This window comes from Danio aesculapii, chromosome 13 (assembly GCF_903798145.1).
Source record: "Danio aesculapii chromosome 13, fDanAes4.1, whole genome shotgun sequence".
NCBI lineage: Eukaryota > Metazoa > Chordata > Actinopteri > Cypriniformes > Danionidae > Danio > Danio aesculapii.
In genome coordinates this window covers 37,303,737-37,322,173 of record NC_079447.1, presented here as the reverse complement: position 1 = coordinate 37,322,173, position 18,437 = coordinate 37,303,737, and the positions used below count along the sequence as shown (strand labels likewise).

Sequence of the window (18,437 nt, the reverse complement as noted above, 5' to 3'; positions counted from 1 at the left end):
CACTGTTTCCACTCACTATGTCACATCTGCACAGAAAAGAGGGCGCAGGGGAATACCGTACCACCACCCACACAACACACACACTCACACACTCACACACACACACTCAACTTCTCCACTTCAGAGTTGTTTATGAATCTCACTTAGGTAAAAAAAAAAAAAAAAAAAACTATTTAAAAAAATAGTGCATTACACTTTAAGATGAGAGATGGTTTAATTTGTGGTATGAGTAGTGCCTCGTATATGATTGATTTTATAGCATCACATTGCGCCTAATCCAAACTCAAACCCAAACCTGACCTAACGTTAATCTCAATCAACAGCTAGTTTTTTTGCTGTTGAATACTGGTAAGGATTCACAATTGTTTCATGTTTTTTTTTATTAGCAGTTTAAAACAACTATAATAAAATACAAAACCTTTTTTCAAAACGGAAAACTATCAATTAGTTTAATAATTCATAAAAAAAAATTCCAAGTGCTGTGGCTCTCTAAAAAAAACAACAACAATATTCCAAACAGGTTCTCTTAAATATATTGCCTACATTTATCCAACCCATTTAGCTTTTGATGGCAATAAGTGCCTCTTGGTGTAAATCAAAGCCTAACCAGTGGCAAAAAAAAACTGGCACAGAAGCCATATTGCAATCCTTGTAGTGGCCAAATCTGTGAAGTGTTAAAAAGATTGTTGATGTCCCATTCAGAGAGTTAAAGAGGTCTGTAAAGATCCATCGGTAGCTTCCTGCTCTTCATAATAGCTGGTTTGATCTGTGGATTGCAAGTAAAATCTTACTGTTAATACTTTGTCGGTGAATTGCACCTACGAAGTAAAATAAATCCGTTAAATAAACGGGGAGGAGAGTAGGGGCAGCTTGTTGATTTAATTTCTGTGTAAAAAAAAAATAGCTTAAAGTTAAATGAAAATTTACTCAATGTTTCCTTACCCACAGCGAGTGGTTAAAATATCTCATTTTGTGTTCAACAGAAGAAAGTCAGGAGTGAATAAATGATGACAGAAGTTTTAGTTTTGTGTGAAGCATCCCTTTCAATTTAGAGTAAAATATATTTTGATATACCAAGCTACTCAAGTACCAATATCTGTGTATTCGTCAACTGTCAACTACCAGAAACAGGTGGTGACAAGAAAGTCACATGATAAATGAAAGCTCATCAGCTTTTCCACAATTTGAGAAATATCTATAGAATACACACTATGTACATACATTTTCATGACCAAATTTAATCATGATATACATTCAATAAATATACATATTGTACATAAATATGCATTCAATTTAATAGTAACAGTTTGTTATCAGTTTTGTTAAGATTACTGCACTTAAACATTAACACGTTATAGCAATTATATCTAGCAATTAAACCCATGTAGGGTACAAATACATGTAAATAAATGTAACCATTATAGCAATAATTGCATTGATGTTGTTTTTTTTCTCTGAAAAGCACAGATGTATAGAAAAAGTGACAACAGTTGATGAAGTGGTTCATTGTTGTTTCATCTCATATATTGTAAAGTATACAGCATTAAGAGTCTCAGATACACTCTCATAAAAAAGGCTGTCTGGGCCAGTGTCTTTTTCAAAAGGTACAAATATGCACATTTCAGGTGCTAATATGTATTATTTTTGGTACTTATATGCACTCATTTAAAAATGTACTAACCCAGTCACAGCTTTTGCACCTTTATTTCTGACAGCAGTCTTGTAAAATATGTACTTAAGCTTAAAAAATACACAAATAACCTATTTCTTCTAAATACAAATTACAATAAGCTCTTAATGTTCTACTTCATACACTAGTGACCTTTAACCCTCTCCACATCACACAGCCCTTACGCATATACATATCTCAAACCAACCCACCCAAGGGTTTTGAGTAGCAAACGGGTCGTAAGTCTAGCGAGAAGTGCGATCACCAGGAAGACTGGGACATTGCGACAGACGGTGGGCCACTGGTTTTCCACTATTTGTTCCAAGCGCGTGGAGCCATCTGTCATTAAAAACAGGAAGGCCTATGTCCCCCTTCTCCCAAGAGCTCAGTTCAGCTTGCTTGGCTATTTTCAGGATCTTCACTTCTCCCTGTGTGGCTGCGGGGCCAGCGCGAGGCCCTAGCGGGAGCGTCTTGAAGTGGCAGCGAGGCCGAGGCTGTTGTGCCCATCTGCTGTGGACCCATGTGGGCACTACATTATTAATGGGGCCACGAGTGCTGGTGACTTCTCAGATATGCAGGCCTGGCCTGAGGAAGTGCTCACCACTGATTCCTTCGGAAGAGTCAGAAAAAAAACTCATGTTGACACCGCCTCACATTTTCACTTGTCCTATTCTCTCAGCCTACACTATGACACAGAGTTAAACACAACAGAGTTGGGATTATTTTGAAAACCTACAGTAGTGCAGAGTCAAATATGGGCAATCCAGTACTTGGTTGTGTTGACCTATTGGATTTCTCCATATCTTGCATAAAACAAAAAGGTTGGAGGGAAAACACATGTTTTACGCAGCAGATGCCCTTCCAGCTGCAACCCATCACTGGGAAACATCCATTCACACTCATTCACACACATAAATTACAGACAATTTAGCTTACCCAATTCACCTGTACTGCATGTTTTTGAACTTGTGGGGGAAACCAGAGCACCTGGAGGAAACCCACACAAATGCAGGGAGAACATGCAAACTCCACACAGAAATGCCAACTGACCCAGCCGAGGCTCGATCCAGTGACCTTCTTGCTGTGAGGCGACAGCACTACCTATTGCGCCAACGCATCACCAAGAAGAAACATTTACATATTTAATTTATGCAACCGCTATTTGTTACCCCTTTCACTTAAAGCCAAATGATGCCAAGACTGACTTAACCTGCCTGTAAACCAACAGTATGATGTTTTGAGAACAATTTTACTTTAATTAAATTCATCGTAATAACAAATGACGGCAGTATATTTATTACTAGTGCTGAGTACTGCTCTACCTTAAAATGTTTAATGCTTAAAACATTGGTTCCTAAAACAATCTCTGCTGGCAAATTTGTCTTGAAATGGAAGGTCAGTTACCAGTGAAGAAACTTACATGTTCCCCTTCATTCTTATTTTGTTCTCAAACCAAATAAGAGCCATAGAACATGAGGAGGAACGTTTTGTGTTTGCTGGGCCACAGCTGAGTTGTTTCGTCAGAAAGAAGAAATGGGCATGTAACTTCAGTGTCACTAGATTGCCCGGTAACACTTTATAATAACTACACACTATAAATCATTTATTAAGCATTAGCAAATAGTTAATTCATTATCTGTTAAGCATTATCTCTACATTAATAAGCGTTAGTAAGCAGTTTATAACTGTTGCTACAAATGCTGTATTCTTGACTTACAAACATATTTATAATGTGCTTAATACTTGTACTTTCATACTTTGTTAATGATTTATTTTTCATTACTAAATTAAGTATCGCATTATTTACAAACCATTTGTATTTAAAAGTAGTAGAGGGTTTTTAGGATCATTTAGAATGAGTTAGTGAATGATTAATAAACTATTGAAATCAATGTTTATGTCTTATTATTCAGGCATATTTGTGACCTAATCTAAAGTGAGGACTATTTATGCTTTATAAAACCCTTATAAATGACAAATAAAAGCTCAGTTAAATTCTAAACAGGAAAAATGACTTTATTCATTCCTTTTCATTTAAACACAAATAAAACTGTACTTCAAATGAAAAATAAATCTTTGCAACCTTATCTAAAATAAAATAACTGTAGAGTTTAAACATTGCATCTTATTATATTGTTAAATTATTATACTGTTGTTATTGTTTTATCCAGTTTTATGTCGTATTTTGACACTCCTGTTATTTGGCAATGTTTAAACTTTGCAGTAATTGTATTTTTTAGAAAAGATTGCAACGATTATTGTTCATTTGATTCTGAGCCTTTAATGGTCATTTATAATGGATTTACAAAGCATAAATAGTCCTCACTTTAGATTAGGTCACAAAATTGCATGAAGTTGAGTTAATAAAGCATTTATTAACATATTAGTTAACTATTAGTAAATGCCTGACTAATAAGATATGTAAATGTTGATTTCAATAGTTTATTAATCTTTTACTAACTCATTCTGAATGATCTTAAAAACCTCCAACTACTCTTAAATACAACTGGTTTGTAAATAATGCAATACTTAATTTAGTAATGAAAAATAAATCATTAACTAAGTATGAAAATACAATTATTAAGCACATTATATGGGTGATTATAAGTCAAGAATACAGCATTTGTAGCTGCAGTTATAAACTGCTTACTAACGTTTATTAATGTAGAGTTAATGCTTAACAAATAATGAATTAACTAAGGGTTACCGATTGCCCCAGCCACTAAACCCATGGCTTTAAAAACTAATACAAAACTTCCAAAGAAATAACACAAATAAATGACAGTACAGGCTCAACTCAGCATCTGGGTTTGAAAAAATTACCCAGTGTTTCTTAGAGTGTGATTTTCCCTTATTTCTTCATCTGCTTAATCCTTGTCTTCTTTAATTTCACCTTCTTTCTGTCGGCTCACACATCTGTGTTCGTTTGAGTGTGTATGTGTGTGTGTGTTAAAGAGAAGCAGAGAGACGCAGAAAGACTGGGCCTGCCGGGCTCACCCATGCATGCTCAGTAAATTAGAGTGAACACGGGCGCCAATCAGCTGCCGATGCCAAACACCCGCATCCTCCATGACCCTGGGCCATCTAATTTTCTGCTTAATTTTGCGGCAGTCAGTTTGCATTTTTGGATGATTATGTGGTGGGAAATTAACAATAAATAACAAATGTGGTCTGAAAGGCAGTTCCTTTCGAGACTCGCGCCCCATCGCGGGCATTGTAGTCCACCAAACACATTCTCAAAGTTCACCCTGTCTGTCAAAGCAGTAATGAAAATGTCTGTAGTTCTTTGTAATGTAATGTGGAAGACAGTGGTGTGTGCGGCTTGAACGGGCCGCTCTTGCCAGGGTGATGGAGATACACAAAGAAAGGCCATTCTCCTTTAATCACCAAGCACTTCTCTTGTACAGGGTTATTTTAGAGACAGCAAGCCCTGATGATACTCTTTCTGTCTTATTTTTGCTCCTGTTAGAGTACCTGCACAGGATGGAGACTGGGGAGGCACAGGAAATGTCCCAGATAACAGGTAAGAGCTGCTCTCATTCGCTTAAAGCCACGGTGAGGCCTGGATGATCAAAACAGGCGAGCACAGATAGCCGTTTTTGATTGTTCAACAACAGGGTATATGTGGTCTGACTCAGTAGATGTTAATGCAAAAGGTATTCTATACTGTTTTCTAAAGGTCTCAGTTGTCAAAAAATGTCTGATTAATTCTTAAAACTATATGATCTTGGTTTCTTATATTCGACTTGAATAGTTTGAGCTCTTATTAGTTTGAAATAACACACAAAAAAATGTTTACATAAATTGAAACTGATGACTTTTACCTTAGTAGATTTTTGAAAACAGATTAAATATGGTAAACAGTAGCTCGAACATGCTTACAGAAAACAATGTAGTTTGCTTGCATGTCTAACGGAGGCCAGCTAGTAAGTGATGTGCAGGTAAACCTCACTCTTCTGACCTCTAAAGGTTCTCTAGCGAAAGATGCTAGAGGCCATGGTCTTTAGCCTCCTTGGTGAAGCAACCAACTCCCATGCGGAAGGTCGGTGGTTCGATACCAGCTCGGAGCGAGTTGGGTGGTGTAGGATTGGCAGAGTTACACGTGTACTGACTATGTTTCAGCTTTATTTATAACTTTTGCCATAGAAATTCCTGGCTTTAAAAATTAACCATAAAATCTGTGGAAGCATGTAGTTCCCCCACCCCCCTGTTGTATTTATACAACAGTTCTGTCTGATTCTTGAATCTTATTGGCTGATAGCAGTGCAATATTCTGCAATATCAGAACTCCTACAGCCTCCTCACCTTTCTATATTACTACGCCCATATAGAGTGACAGCAGATTAATAAACTTACTGTAGTTTGACAAATATTGCAGCTGCTGGACAACATACTGTACTTTTGAGGCCTTTTAGGCGAGAATGTATATTTAGATTGCAACTATGCAGTTTATTTATATAGTGCCTATTTTAAATATTTATAATTTCGGTGATACTGCGCCATCCAAATATAATGAGTTATTATATACCGATCCCCCTCCTCAACCGTCCGTGTTCACTTTCACTTTCTTCTTATATATATATATATATATATATATATATATATATATATATATATTATAACTCATATGTTGGCAGAAAAGTGTTAATTTTGCTGACTAATAATGTTCATCATGTTTTTAATTTACTACATTTTTTTGACTGACAAATAAACAAATAATACATAAATAAAAAAACTGTTTATTTCAATTTTTTACAGCAATATATTGATATTTTCGCAGAATCTGTATTTTTACTAAACTATATAATATAAGTACTTTTTACACTGCTGCTTTTTGGATTTAAGTCCAGTGATCTGTGATCAATGCAATAAAAACTGCATATCTTAGAGATGCAATGTCAGATACAATGGAGCCAGTGACGTCACTGTGAGGAGAAGGCTTAGGGGTGGGGTTAGGTGAGCGCATTAAAAGCATTAGATGCAGCTCACCTTGCAACTGCACCAAGTCTGTATCAAGACTCCTCTCAATCAGTGTCCAAGTCCTGAATCCCATTGACTTTCAGTTTATCTACAGAAACATATCTTTGAAAGACTTCATATAGGTTTCACTGTAAAATGACAGAAGCAATACTATTGACCATCTATAAAATCTGTCTGTTCTGATGACATGCCAAATGTTGCCTTATATACTGATATACAGCGACATGACAGACAGATGCCATTTTAAAATGTGCATTTACCACTTGTGACACATGAAAAAAATAAAATGTTCCTTAAGGATGACATGTTAAATGAGCCAATGCAGGGTCAATGCAAACACTATTCCAGGAAAATATATTCAAGGAAAAAGGGAACACACTATGAAGGCTGTAGGGTCAGCATTCGTGTCGACATTTTCATTTCTAAATAAAGTTACAAATCTTGCACAAGACTCCCTATAGTGAGCTCCAAACATGTTGCATTATTGAGAATGACATATTTATGCTACTAAGTGTCACGCAGGGACACAATAAACCAGGAGCAACCACAATACAACCCTTTAACTTTAGGGGAAGTGGGCAAATTTTATGCTCCTGGTGTCACCAAACGTATATGCAAAAATTATAAATATGTTCAGCTGTGGTTGGATTTAACTGACCAGCAAAATTTGAAAACTTACATGTGAAGTCGGACACCTTCTTCTTCTCATAGAGGCTCTTACATGATGTTTGTATAAAGTGGATTAGATATTTGTCAAATAAACACACATTTCAGGCATTATCATAAAGCAATAGAAACACATCACTTTTGTGTATTTAACATTCTGTTTAAGATTTACCTGTATCTGTATTTACATGTACCTGTATCAACAAAAGAAACATTCATTATAAGCCTGTGCCATTTAAATGAACATTATCACACAATAGCCCTAGGATATGGTTATATTGATATGGAATTCCAGGCCACTTGCAATTGCTTCTAACAGCTGCGTTGATAAAAATCCATACTGAAGAGATAAAAAGTGTGGTATTTCTGGTGTTGAAGTTAATATCCTAAAGAAATGTAAAATTATGTTATTAAATATTCACCCTCATCTCATTACAAACCCCTGAGACCCTTATATCGGAACACAAATGCAGATATTTTATATTTTGGCTCTCTGATCCTCCATAGTTTGTTCTCATTGTTCTCATAGAATCTCAAAATTCTCTAAACAGAACATATGCCTTCAGAGGTTCAATCGGAATATTATGACGCAAAAAGAATACTTTTGTGCACAAAAAAATAAATAAAAAGTGCTCAGTGAATGCACACCCTGACACAGAAGAAACTGTTGAATAAAGTATTTCTTTTTGTTTTATGTGCACACAAATATATTGTAGTAGCTTCATTCTAATCCAATTGAATAATTTTCAGCTCTGAGCGGATTTGTTTTTTTTTTTTTCTAGAGACTTACTCTAAATTAATAATTCAATCATTAATAATTTGAATCAGTTGAGTTTGAGTTGTTGGGTCGAGAACAGATGTTCTCTGATAGGTCAAATTCAAAAATTCATTCTGCTCTGCAATTTTAGAACAGATTTAACAGACAACTGACAAAATTTATGTCATTCATGAATAAAACACTTCTGTAACATTTTACATATATTAGTGTATGTATTAAATATAGTTGCCACAACATAACATGTTCCATGATGCATCACCCTATAAATTAATGTCCACTATGGCATATGGTGTAAAAGGGCTGTGTCTGAATCTATATTGGTATCTTCTCTATTATGTTCTCAGGAAGGGACAGCCCGATGAATGCTAATGAAGGGGGAGAGGATCAAGATGAGGCCATGCCTGTTCCTGAAGACTTGTCAGCAAGCACTGGCCTCCAACACAACAACCGCATAGATAAACCACTGGGTGAGTCAGGCCAGCCTAAGCTGGGACATGACCACAAAACTACCTCATTTACACATACATGCAATGCTCAGTCTGATATAGCACCCACTGCAGCTCCCTCTTAATGTCAGCTAATGCAGAAAACTTTCAAATGCAACACGGTAAATGAAAGTGCATGTAACTTCTCTCGTCCTCCCTGCAAGATCACAGAGCAAGTGCACTAGATTTTTCAATCACATTCGAGGGGTTCAAATCGTTTAAGTTAGATTATAACTCATATCTTCAGCTTTTGCAACAAGAGTGTGCCTATTTCTTTTTTTTCATCTGCTTGTGTGTTTTCATTTGCACTATATATATATATATATATATATATATATATATATATATATATATATATATATATATATATATATATATATATATATATATATATATATATATATATATATATATATATATATATAAACGTACAGTATAACTTAACTTATATGGACTTACATATAACTTTAGAATTTTAGTTCTAGAATATTTTTAAGTGTAAGAATGAACTATTTACCTATTTTCAAACTGGTAGTACAAACCGACTGGTTTCTGAATATTTCTAATTTAATCCCCTGAAACAGTTTACTCATGAACTGAGCCTACACGTAATGTGCTCAGTTGTACCATGAACTTTTTAGCCCTCACATATTAGGAAATCTTTTTCCACTTTTTTTATACTTCTCTACTCTAGAATTGATATAATAAACTTTTTGTGTTTTCCTTATTTACATCTTTCTATTATGATTTTCAGCTTTTTAGAACTTAAATAATAATAATAATAATAATAATAATAATAATAATATTATTATTATTATTATTATTATTATTATTGTTATTATTATTATTATTATTATTATTATTAATATTATTATTATTATTATTATTATTATTATTATTATTAATATTATTATTAATAATAATAATATTATTACAATTATAATAACAATAAATAAAACATTTTCTGTAGCTATTAGTTATTCAAGAACAAAATCTAATTGTATGCTGCTGTTCAACGGCTTTAGTACACATAGTAGATTTTTAATAATAATCTTGGGGTGAATTGTCAGAATAAAAATCAATGTTGTCAATTTTATAATATAATTTGAATATATATTGATATATAATAATATAAAAAATATTAATAATATACAAATGTATGAATATATTTTAAAATGTAATTTATTGCTGTGTTGGCAAAACTCATTTTAAGTGTTGTGTGATTAATCTGAAATCCTTTTAATATACTGATTTGGTTCTCAAGAAAGATTTCCTATTATTATTCATTTTAAAATGTTTCTGTTTGAAAATCTTGATGCATTATTAAAAATTATTTAATGAATAAGCTATTTTAAAAAGATTTATTTGAATATAGATATCCTTTAAATTAAATTACAAAGTAATTTTGTTCAATTTAAAGCATTTTTGCTGAATAAAAATATGAATTTCTTTAAAACAAATCACACAGACTCCAAACATATGTACAATTCTCAGCATAATTGAGTACATCCCATTTTGAAAATGAATATTTTTATCCATTTCTCATTGAATATAGGCATAGGCATGTATTTTGGTGAATTCAAACAAAACTGATTTATTAAACAGATATATTTGTTAAAATAATATTTTAGTCACCAAACATATTTAGAAATTGAAAGATAATACAATTAAATTCAAGCAAAATATTGCAAAAAAAATTAACAACCTACAAAATTTCAACTAAATTTTTCTTTTTTTTTCTTTTCTTGATTTTTCTTCTTTTTTTAAATTTGTATTTAATATTTTTCTATTACATAAATTTGGGTATACTAGTTTTTGGACCGTTATCGTATATTATCTTGTTAGATAAGCTCCAGATTTGGCTTTAGGACTGACTAATCGAATGTATATGCACAAATATAATATTGTATAGCTTCCAATTAAAAATATGAATTTAAAAGATAGATTTGTGAGGGGTGTACATTTATATGCTGAGCACTGTATACACTGTAAAAAAATCCATAGTTTTACGGGAGGGTTTTTTCCGGCAAAAAAATGTACAATTTAGAAATTAAAAATTAAAATTAATGGCTGTTAAATTACAGAAATTTACCATAAAATAACAGACAGAAATTTACCAGAAATTTAAATTTAAGGAACTTTCTGAAATTTAACGTCCGTTATTTTACAGTAAATGTCTGTAATATAACACCCGTTACTATAGGAAAAAATATTATATGGAGAAAAAAAAGAAAAAGTTACAGAACTTGTTTTACTTCTGTTTTAACAAAACTAATACAACAATATGGTTTCTCAATAAAAATAAGCAACAAAAAGTGCAAGATAGTCATAATAATAATGAATTTAGTGTTAGCAGTGTAAAAAGAAAGTGGGTTAACTAAAGCGAAAATGGGTGGGAATGAATTTGGCTAACCAAGTTAACAGATGGCCTGTTTAATATCTTGATGTATTTTAGTTTGGAATTTTCCCCTCCAGAAGTTCCAGACTAATTTGGACTTAATATGTGACCCGTTCACTTTGAAGCTACTGAAAGTAAAAAAAAAAAAAAAAACACAGAAAGAGAGAGAGAGAGAGAGAGAGAGAGAAGACGAGAGGAAACTGAAATAGGATGTGCAAGAGTTTCCTAAGAAGAACTTGCCAGAACTCAGTTTCAACACTCACTCAGGGAGATAAAATGTTCAGGAGCAACACAAGGCAGACGCAGTAGCTTATCGCAACACATCCGAGTGAACACTTTCTTACACACAGAACACACAGCTCTGCACCTGCGTTTATGCCTTGCTTTCACTTCAACTGCCATGATATTCACACACTTCCCCACATACACACATGCACGCATTCAAATGCAAGTCCAAAAGATGGGCTCCGCTTTCAGCAAAATAGCACTTTCGTATCTCACTCGTGTGTTATATAAAAAGCAAAGTCATAGCGACAAAATAATGAGAGACTACAGATGCTGACGGAGTTACATTACTGGAAAGAAAATTAGTTATTTAATCAGGATGACAATCTGAACACTAATAAGAGCATTCAAATGACATTCATCTCAGCAAGTTGATGCCCCAGATACAATTTTCTATGAGTATAATTGTACAAAAACTATATATAAAGTAAGCTTAAAGGGATAGTTCACTCAAAGAATGAAAAGTCTGTCATCGTTTGTTCACTTTTCATTTGTCTTAAACCTGTTTGAGTTTCTTTTTTCTGTTGAACACAAAATAAGCTATTTTGAAAAAGGTTGGAAATCTGTAACCATTGACTTCCATAGTATTTGTAAAAGTAAATGGTTACATGTTAACATTTTTCAGAATATCTTCTTTTTTCTTCGACGGAAAAAGGAAACAAGTAAATGTATAGAACCACTAGAGGGTGACTAAATTTTCATTGGGTGAGCTATTTCTGTAAACTCTTAAATAAAATATTGTATTATATATATTCTATTCTCTCATTGAGATGTACGTATGTATATGTATGTAAAACAACAATAATAAAAAACAGTTTTGGAAAAATAAAATGTATTTTCTGTGGAAAGAAACGAGGAACTAAAGTGAAACACTAGTATTAATGTTTGTGTGAATGTGAATGTGCGTGCATCTGTCTGTCTGCATGTTGTCCCTGAAGATATAATCAGCCAGTGTGTGTGTGAGAGGATGTGAAGACAGTATCTTCACAGTGCATCATTGCTTCTCTGATTAAGTGTATCAAGGGAATATCTGTGCAGACTGTGCAGTGCTGCTCAATCAGATGCATGGATACAAGCACAGAGTATCAAAAAATCAACACATAAAGAGAGGGTCTTAGAGAGAGCGTTGCATGTTTGCTTTCCTGCCGTAATGAAAGACCCAGAAATTCCTTTGGTTTAGCTGTATTTACTGTCTTTGAAGATGCGGTATAAAAAGCCAAGGCAAATTTTTATTTTAAATAATTGTTTATTTCGACATGACACCGAGTTTTTACTTGTGGAAAAATAAGTGTGCTTAACTGTCTTGAATGTGCACATGTACTCCAGTCTTATATTTGTGTACAAAGTGCACTGGCAGATAATATAAGATAATATAAGGCAAAATGTTTCGCTTTATTAAGTTTTATTCTTTTTCAAATATTTCCCAAGTGGATTTTAAAGGAGCTAAATTATACTTTAATATAATAAAGCTTATTATACACGTAGAATTTTCTCATTCTTGTGAAAGTTTTATTTCTTTTAGTTTGACTTGGGAAAGAAAACTGTTTTTAAATGTTGAAAAATAATTTAAAGCTCAAGTCCTGATTTAAAGCTATTAGTCCAAGGGTGGCTCAGTGGTTAGCACTGTTGCCTTAAAACAAGAAGGTCGCTGGTTCTAGTCCCAGCTAAGCCAGTCGCCATTCCTGTGTGGAAATTGCAAGTTCTTCCTGTGTTCGTGTGGGTTTTCTCTGGTTTCCAAAGACATGAGGTATAAGTGAATTGGGTAAACAAAAAGAAAGTTGGCTGTAGTGTGTGAGTGTGTGTGTGAATGAGAAAGTGTATGGGTGTTTCCCAGAAACATATGCCGGAATAGTTGGCGGTTCACTCTGCTGTGGCGACTCCTGTTAAATAAGAATCTAAGCCAAAGGAAAATGAAAGGTATGAATATAAGTCTCTTTAAGATGTTTTTTCCTTGATTGACTACAGAACAAACCAATATCGCCAAAGACTTGCCTGCCTAACTTGCCTAGTTAAGCCTTTAAATTGCACTTTAATCTGATATTATTAACTTGTAAACTAACTAGTAAAATATTATGTTCTATCATGGCAGACACAAAAGAGTTTTTTTTTTAAACTTAGCTATTAAAATTGTTATGTTTAAAAATCCACTCTTCAATCCAAATCTCCATTACACAGCACTTATATTTGATACAGGATTTAGAATTTAATTTAAGGCTTATAATTTTATTAGACTAAGGCTAATAATACATATCTTTTGTGCATGAATACTTCACTAGAAATGGGACTAGTGACTTTAAAAGGATACATTTGCACAATTGCAACAAAACCTAATGTCAAATATGTTTAAATACATGACAAAAATGTCATTAGAAATCATTTTTTATTATAAATTGTTATTATTATTTAACATTTTATTATTTTTATTAGTTTATATTATTATTATTATTATATTAGTAGTAGTATTTTAGTACCATTGTACAAGCTTGTCAGTTTATTCACTTTATATTTCATATATATTCGAGAAAATTTTGAAATTATATATTGTAAGTTGTAGTTAAGTAAGGGATTTGGTAAAAAAAAAAAAAAAGGAAAATCAGCTAATTGAAATTATCATAAATTTATACTAAAATATTTTAATTATAATAGTTCATTGTCCAAAAACAATCAATGCAGCTGGCACTCACTGTAATTTTACTACTTTTTATTAACTTTACTAATACTTTATTTATTCATTTATTCATTTATTTTTAATTTAGGTATTTACGTAAGTACCTTGTAATTTTTTTGAAAACTTAGTGCTTTCTACTTTATATTCTGTTTTAAATATTATTAAATATGGTAAAAAGATGGTATTCAGCAGGAACAAAGTAGTTCTTACTCAATGGTTGAAACCTCTGGTCTTCGAGGGACATCAAAAAGAGACTGTTGATGTTTTTAATATTTAGGAACATTTAATGATAGTACATTGGTATTTTCAGGAAATGTAGAATGTATTTTTTTTAAGCAATGCAAAGATTATATCTTTTTAGGAGGTTACAACAATTTGGTGTGAGTCAAGATATTCTGGATATTCTGGTATACAAGAATTTATTCGAAAGTGTTGTGAGTTTGGTATCACTTTATTCTGATGGTCCCTTTAATGCATTTTGTTGAATTTAAGTTACATTGCATCTACATGCCAACTAATTCTCAATAGAATATAAGTAGACTGTTAGGGTTGGGGTTAGGGTTTGTGTAAATTGACATGTACTTTGTTTCTTCTTTCATGTAAAGTTTCTTATAGTCAGTTAAATTTCTTTTGAAGGAGCAGTATCAGCAGATATTAAGCAAACAGTCAACTAATACTCAAATGAGAATTAATTGGCATGTAATTGCAATGCAACTTTTAGTCAACAAAATGTGCAATAGGGACCATCAAAATAAGGTGTTACTGTGAGTTTTAACATGATTGCATGGTATAGACGGTTGCCAGTTAAAGAAAAGCGAAAACTGTGTCTAGTAAAAATTGCCAGTGAAATTGTAGTTAAAGCATAAAGACAACTAAATGAAAATTATTTAATGACAATTAAACAGAAAGCACATGTCATTATTAAAGATTGTTCCCATCCCTTAAATATAACATTTCAGCTTTTGCCATCAAAAAGACAATCACCTGTATTTGTGCCAACTGTCATTAGAAATTTAAATACTGGGTTTTAAAAATGAAGAGTTATTGGGCTATATGCACAGTTTTCAGCCAATGATCAACTTCTGGTGAAAGGTTTACGTGACTACTTTTAATTTCAAAAGGTTCCTTTTACAACATCCATGTTGCAATGTAATTTAAATATAATCAGTTAAATAGACTTAAGCATCCATTTTGTTGTTAAAGCGTAAAAAGAGACAAAAGACCGTTTAAACGCTGGCGCTGTCATTAGCAGCTGGCTAGTGCAAAAACTCCATTGAAAATACAGGGGGTAAAATTAATTTACATATTTTAAAGACATGGTGCGGAAAAATGTTATTTAGCACAGTGCTTCTTGTTTGGTCTCATACCCACTTTATATCGTATGATTAGTGTATAGTGATGATTGCTGTTTTTTTTATAAATCAGATTTTAAACACAGAGATTTTTTATGGGATGACAATTCACCGGAAGCCCTGGGGATGGCTATTTGTGTTGCTCTTTGGTGAAGCCAAAGATAAATTTCCTCTTGTGGACAGTAAAGTCAAGTCAAGTCAAGTCAAGTCAAATATAATTTACTTATTTTTCACACTGAAGGGAAATTTTTGACCTTTTATTCCTTTTGACCTTTTATTATTATTGAATTTTATTCCTGCAATCTAACAATTTCCTAATGAAAAAATATTGTTCAGTGGGTGTTATATACAAGATTAGAGACATAATGAATGCTAGATTCGTTAAAACAATGTAAAAATGCATGTTTTGCATCAACAGAAAATTTAGGTTGATGTAAGATTCTGAAAGCTGACTATTTAAGTCACATGTAGCAATATATCTCTCAAAATAATATCCAGAAGAACCAATAAGAAATTTAAACAAAGCTCACTTTAATTTTATGTCAACTAAAAGCGAAGAAAACTGAAAATTGTTGCGCTATTGAGCGTTTAATATTTATAGCTCTGCATGGCAAAATACGTCCAATGAAGTGCAGGATGTTTTTCATATGGGGCTGATTTTATCATGCAATTCCTCTTTTTAAATGTACGAGGGTGACAGCCCAGCCTTAAACCTGTTGCTATATAAGAGGCAAACAATTCACTAGCAAGTTCCTAAAAATGTGAGTGAAAGCAGGGCTCTTTTTATCACTTGTGACACACATCTGCATACACATACATGCTCAAACAAACTCTCTCACCCACACTCCGTGCAGCCGTGGTTAAACACGCCATGCTGCATAAACTATGGTTATTCTGAGTGCCTCGACTGGAGAAAATGCAAAAAAAAAGTACTATACAAATTTATAGTGCACATAAAAGATGCAACTATTTTATAGCTGACATAATAGAAGCTCACAGGTTCAGACCCTAAAAAGGAGACTCACTTGTCACAAACATGATCCTCAAGGAAATAAACCACAGACCGAATTACACTGTAAATGGAATAAAATCTAATTTAATCCTGTTTAAATTTAGCCGATGTTGTTTGCCTGTGACGTCCTTGTGTTCTATGTACAGCTCTTTTGTTTGTCCATGTCTGTGGCTTTTGACACTTGCTTCCCAAAATGGGTAAATTAGGATGTGTGACAAGCGTTATACAAAGTAAAAGCTCCTCTTCCCATCCCCAGTTTAGTCACAACTTCCCCAAAAGATCCATGAGAGACCATATCACGACAACAAGACTAGTTCCCTCTGCCAAACGCAGGTCACCTTGCGCTGCTTAATTCATCATATCATATAAGCAGAAAGGTTGTCAGCGGATCTGCGTTTGCGCAAGAGGAAGAAATACATCCTTTTATGGATGTTAATGGGAGATTGCATTCCTGTATTGACATTTTGTCATTAACTGCTGTATTATATTCACGCATTGACACCGAAATCTATATAAACTTTCTTTAAAGTCAACATGAAGTGCGGCTCACAATCTGTTTTACTTAATCAGATGTACTTAATCAGAGTGAAACTGAATATTCAGTGGGAAAAAAATGTAGGGCAGCCTGTTGGGAATTGATTGGAGGGTGGAAATATTAATGCAGCCAGGAGGATGGAGGGGAAGGATTCATACTAGATGAGAAGAAAAATTTCCCAAAAAATATTTGGTAAAACTTATCTATAAAGTTTTTAGCTAAATAAATACACAATACTTTTTTTAACCATTCATTTATTTACGCTGTAAAATGTTAATTAACAGTTGTATGAATTGTCCATATTTTGAGTTATGAGTTTTTCATATTTTGTGATAAATGTTTTTGTTTTGTTTTTGCAAATTGCTTTTGTATTACATTATGGGATCTTGATCGGAGAGACGATTTTTGTCAACACATTTCTAATCTTAATAGTTTTATTAACTCATTTCTAATAACTGATTTCTTCTATCTTTGCCATGATGACAGTAAATAATATTTTACTAGATTTTTCGAAGACACTTTTATACAGCTTAAAGTGCCATTTAAAGGCTTAATTTAATTAGGTTAACTCGGCAGGAAAGGGTAAGGCAAGTTATTGTAGAACGATGGTTTGTTCTGTAGACTTTCAAAAAAAAAAAAAAAAAAAAAAAATATATATATATATATATATATATATATATATATATATATATATATATATATTATATATTTATAATATATATATTATATATATATATATATATATATTTTTTTTTTTATTTTTTTTTATATGTATATGTATTAGCTTAAAGGGGCTAATAATTTTGACCCTTTTTTTATTCAAAGGGGGTTTAATAATTCTGATTTCAACAGTATTTATATAATTTCTTATACAATACATTTTTTTTTAAAACAACTAAAATGTCAGTAAACGTCACTATTAAACTGCAGAGTTTAGTCGATAGTGCAGACATCACATGTGAATAACAAAACAAAAAGTTAATTTTTATGTAATATAGGTCATAAATACAATATATTTCAAAATATTGCAAGCATTTTCACTTTCATATATTTCTACAAGCAGTGGAATTACAAATATATACTATGTTCAAACATATTAAATATAATTATACATATACAGTTGAAGTCAGAATTATTAGCCCCCCTGAATTATTAACCCTATTTATTTTTTTCCCCAATTTCTGTTTAACAGAGTGAAAAAAATTTCGACACATTTTAAAACATAATAGTTTTATTAACTCATCTCTAATAACTGATTTCTTTTATATTTCCCATGATGACAGTAAATAATATTTTACTAGATATTTTTCAAGACACTGCTATACTATACAATGCTTAACTAGTTTAATTAAGTTTAAAGTGACATTTAAAGTGCTTAAAGTGACATTGAAAGACTTAACTAGTTCAATTAAGTTTAAAGGGACATTTAAAGTGCTTAAAGTGACATTTAAAGGCTTAACTAGGTTAATTAAGTTAACTAGGCAGGTTAGGGTATTAGGCAAGTTATTGCATAATGATGGTTTGTTCTGTAGACTATCGAAAAAAATCAAGCTTATAGGGGCTAATAATTTTTACCTTAAAATGGTTTTTAAAAAAATAAAAACAGCTT

At 32.5% G+C, this 18,437-nt stretch overlaps 1 protein-coding gene across 4 annotated transcripts in view; it reads left to right on the top strand.

Moving 5' to 3' along the window:
* ikzf1 (IKAROS family zinc finger 1 (Ikaros)) overlaps positions 1 to 18,437 on the top strand; it is a 42,758-nt gene that overhangs the window by 3,467 nt on the left and 20,854 nt on the right. For all 4 annotated transcript variants that reach the window (XM_056470960.1, XM_056470963.1, XM_056470962.1 and 1 more), the window contains exons 2-3: positions 5,139 to 5,192; positions 8,438 to 8,560. In XM_056470960.1, the coding sequence (XP_056326935.1) occupies positions 5,139 to 5,192; positions 8,438 to 8,560 (177 nt within the window). The remainder of the gene's footprint in view (positions 1 to 5,138; positions 5,193 to 8,437; positions 8,561 to 18,437) is intronic.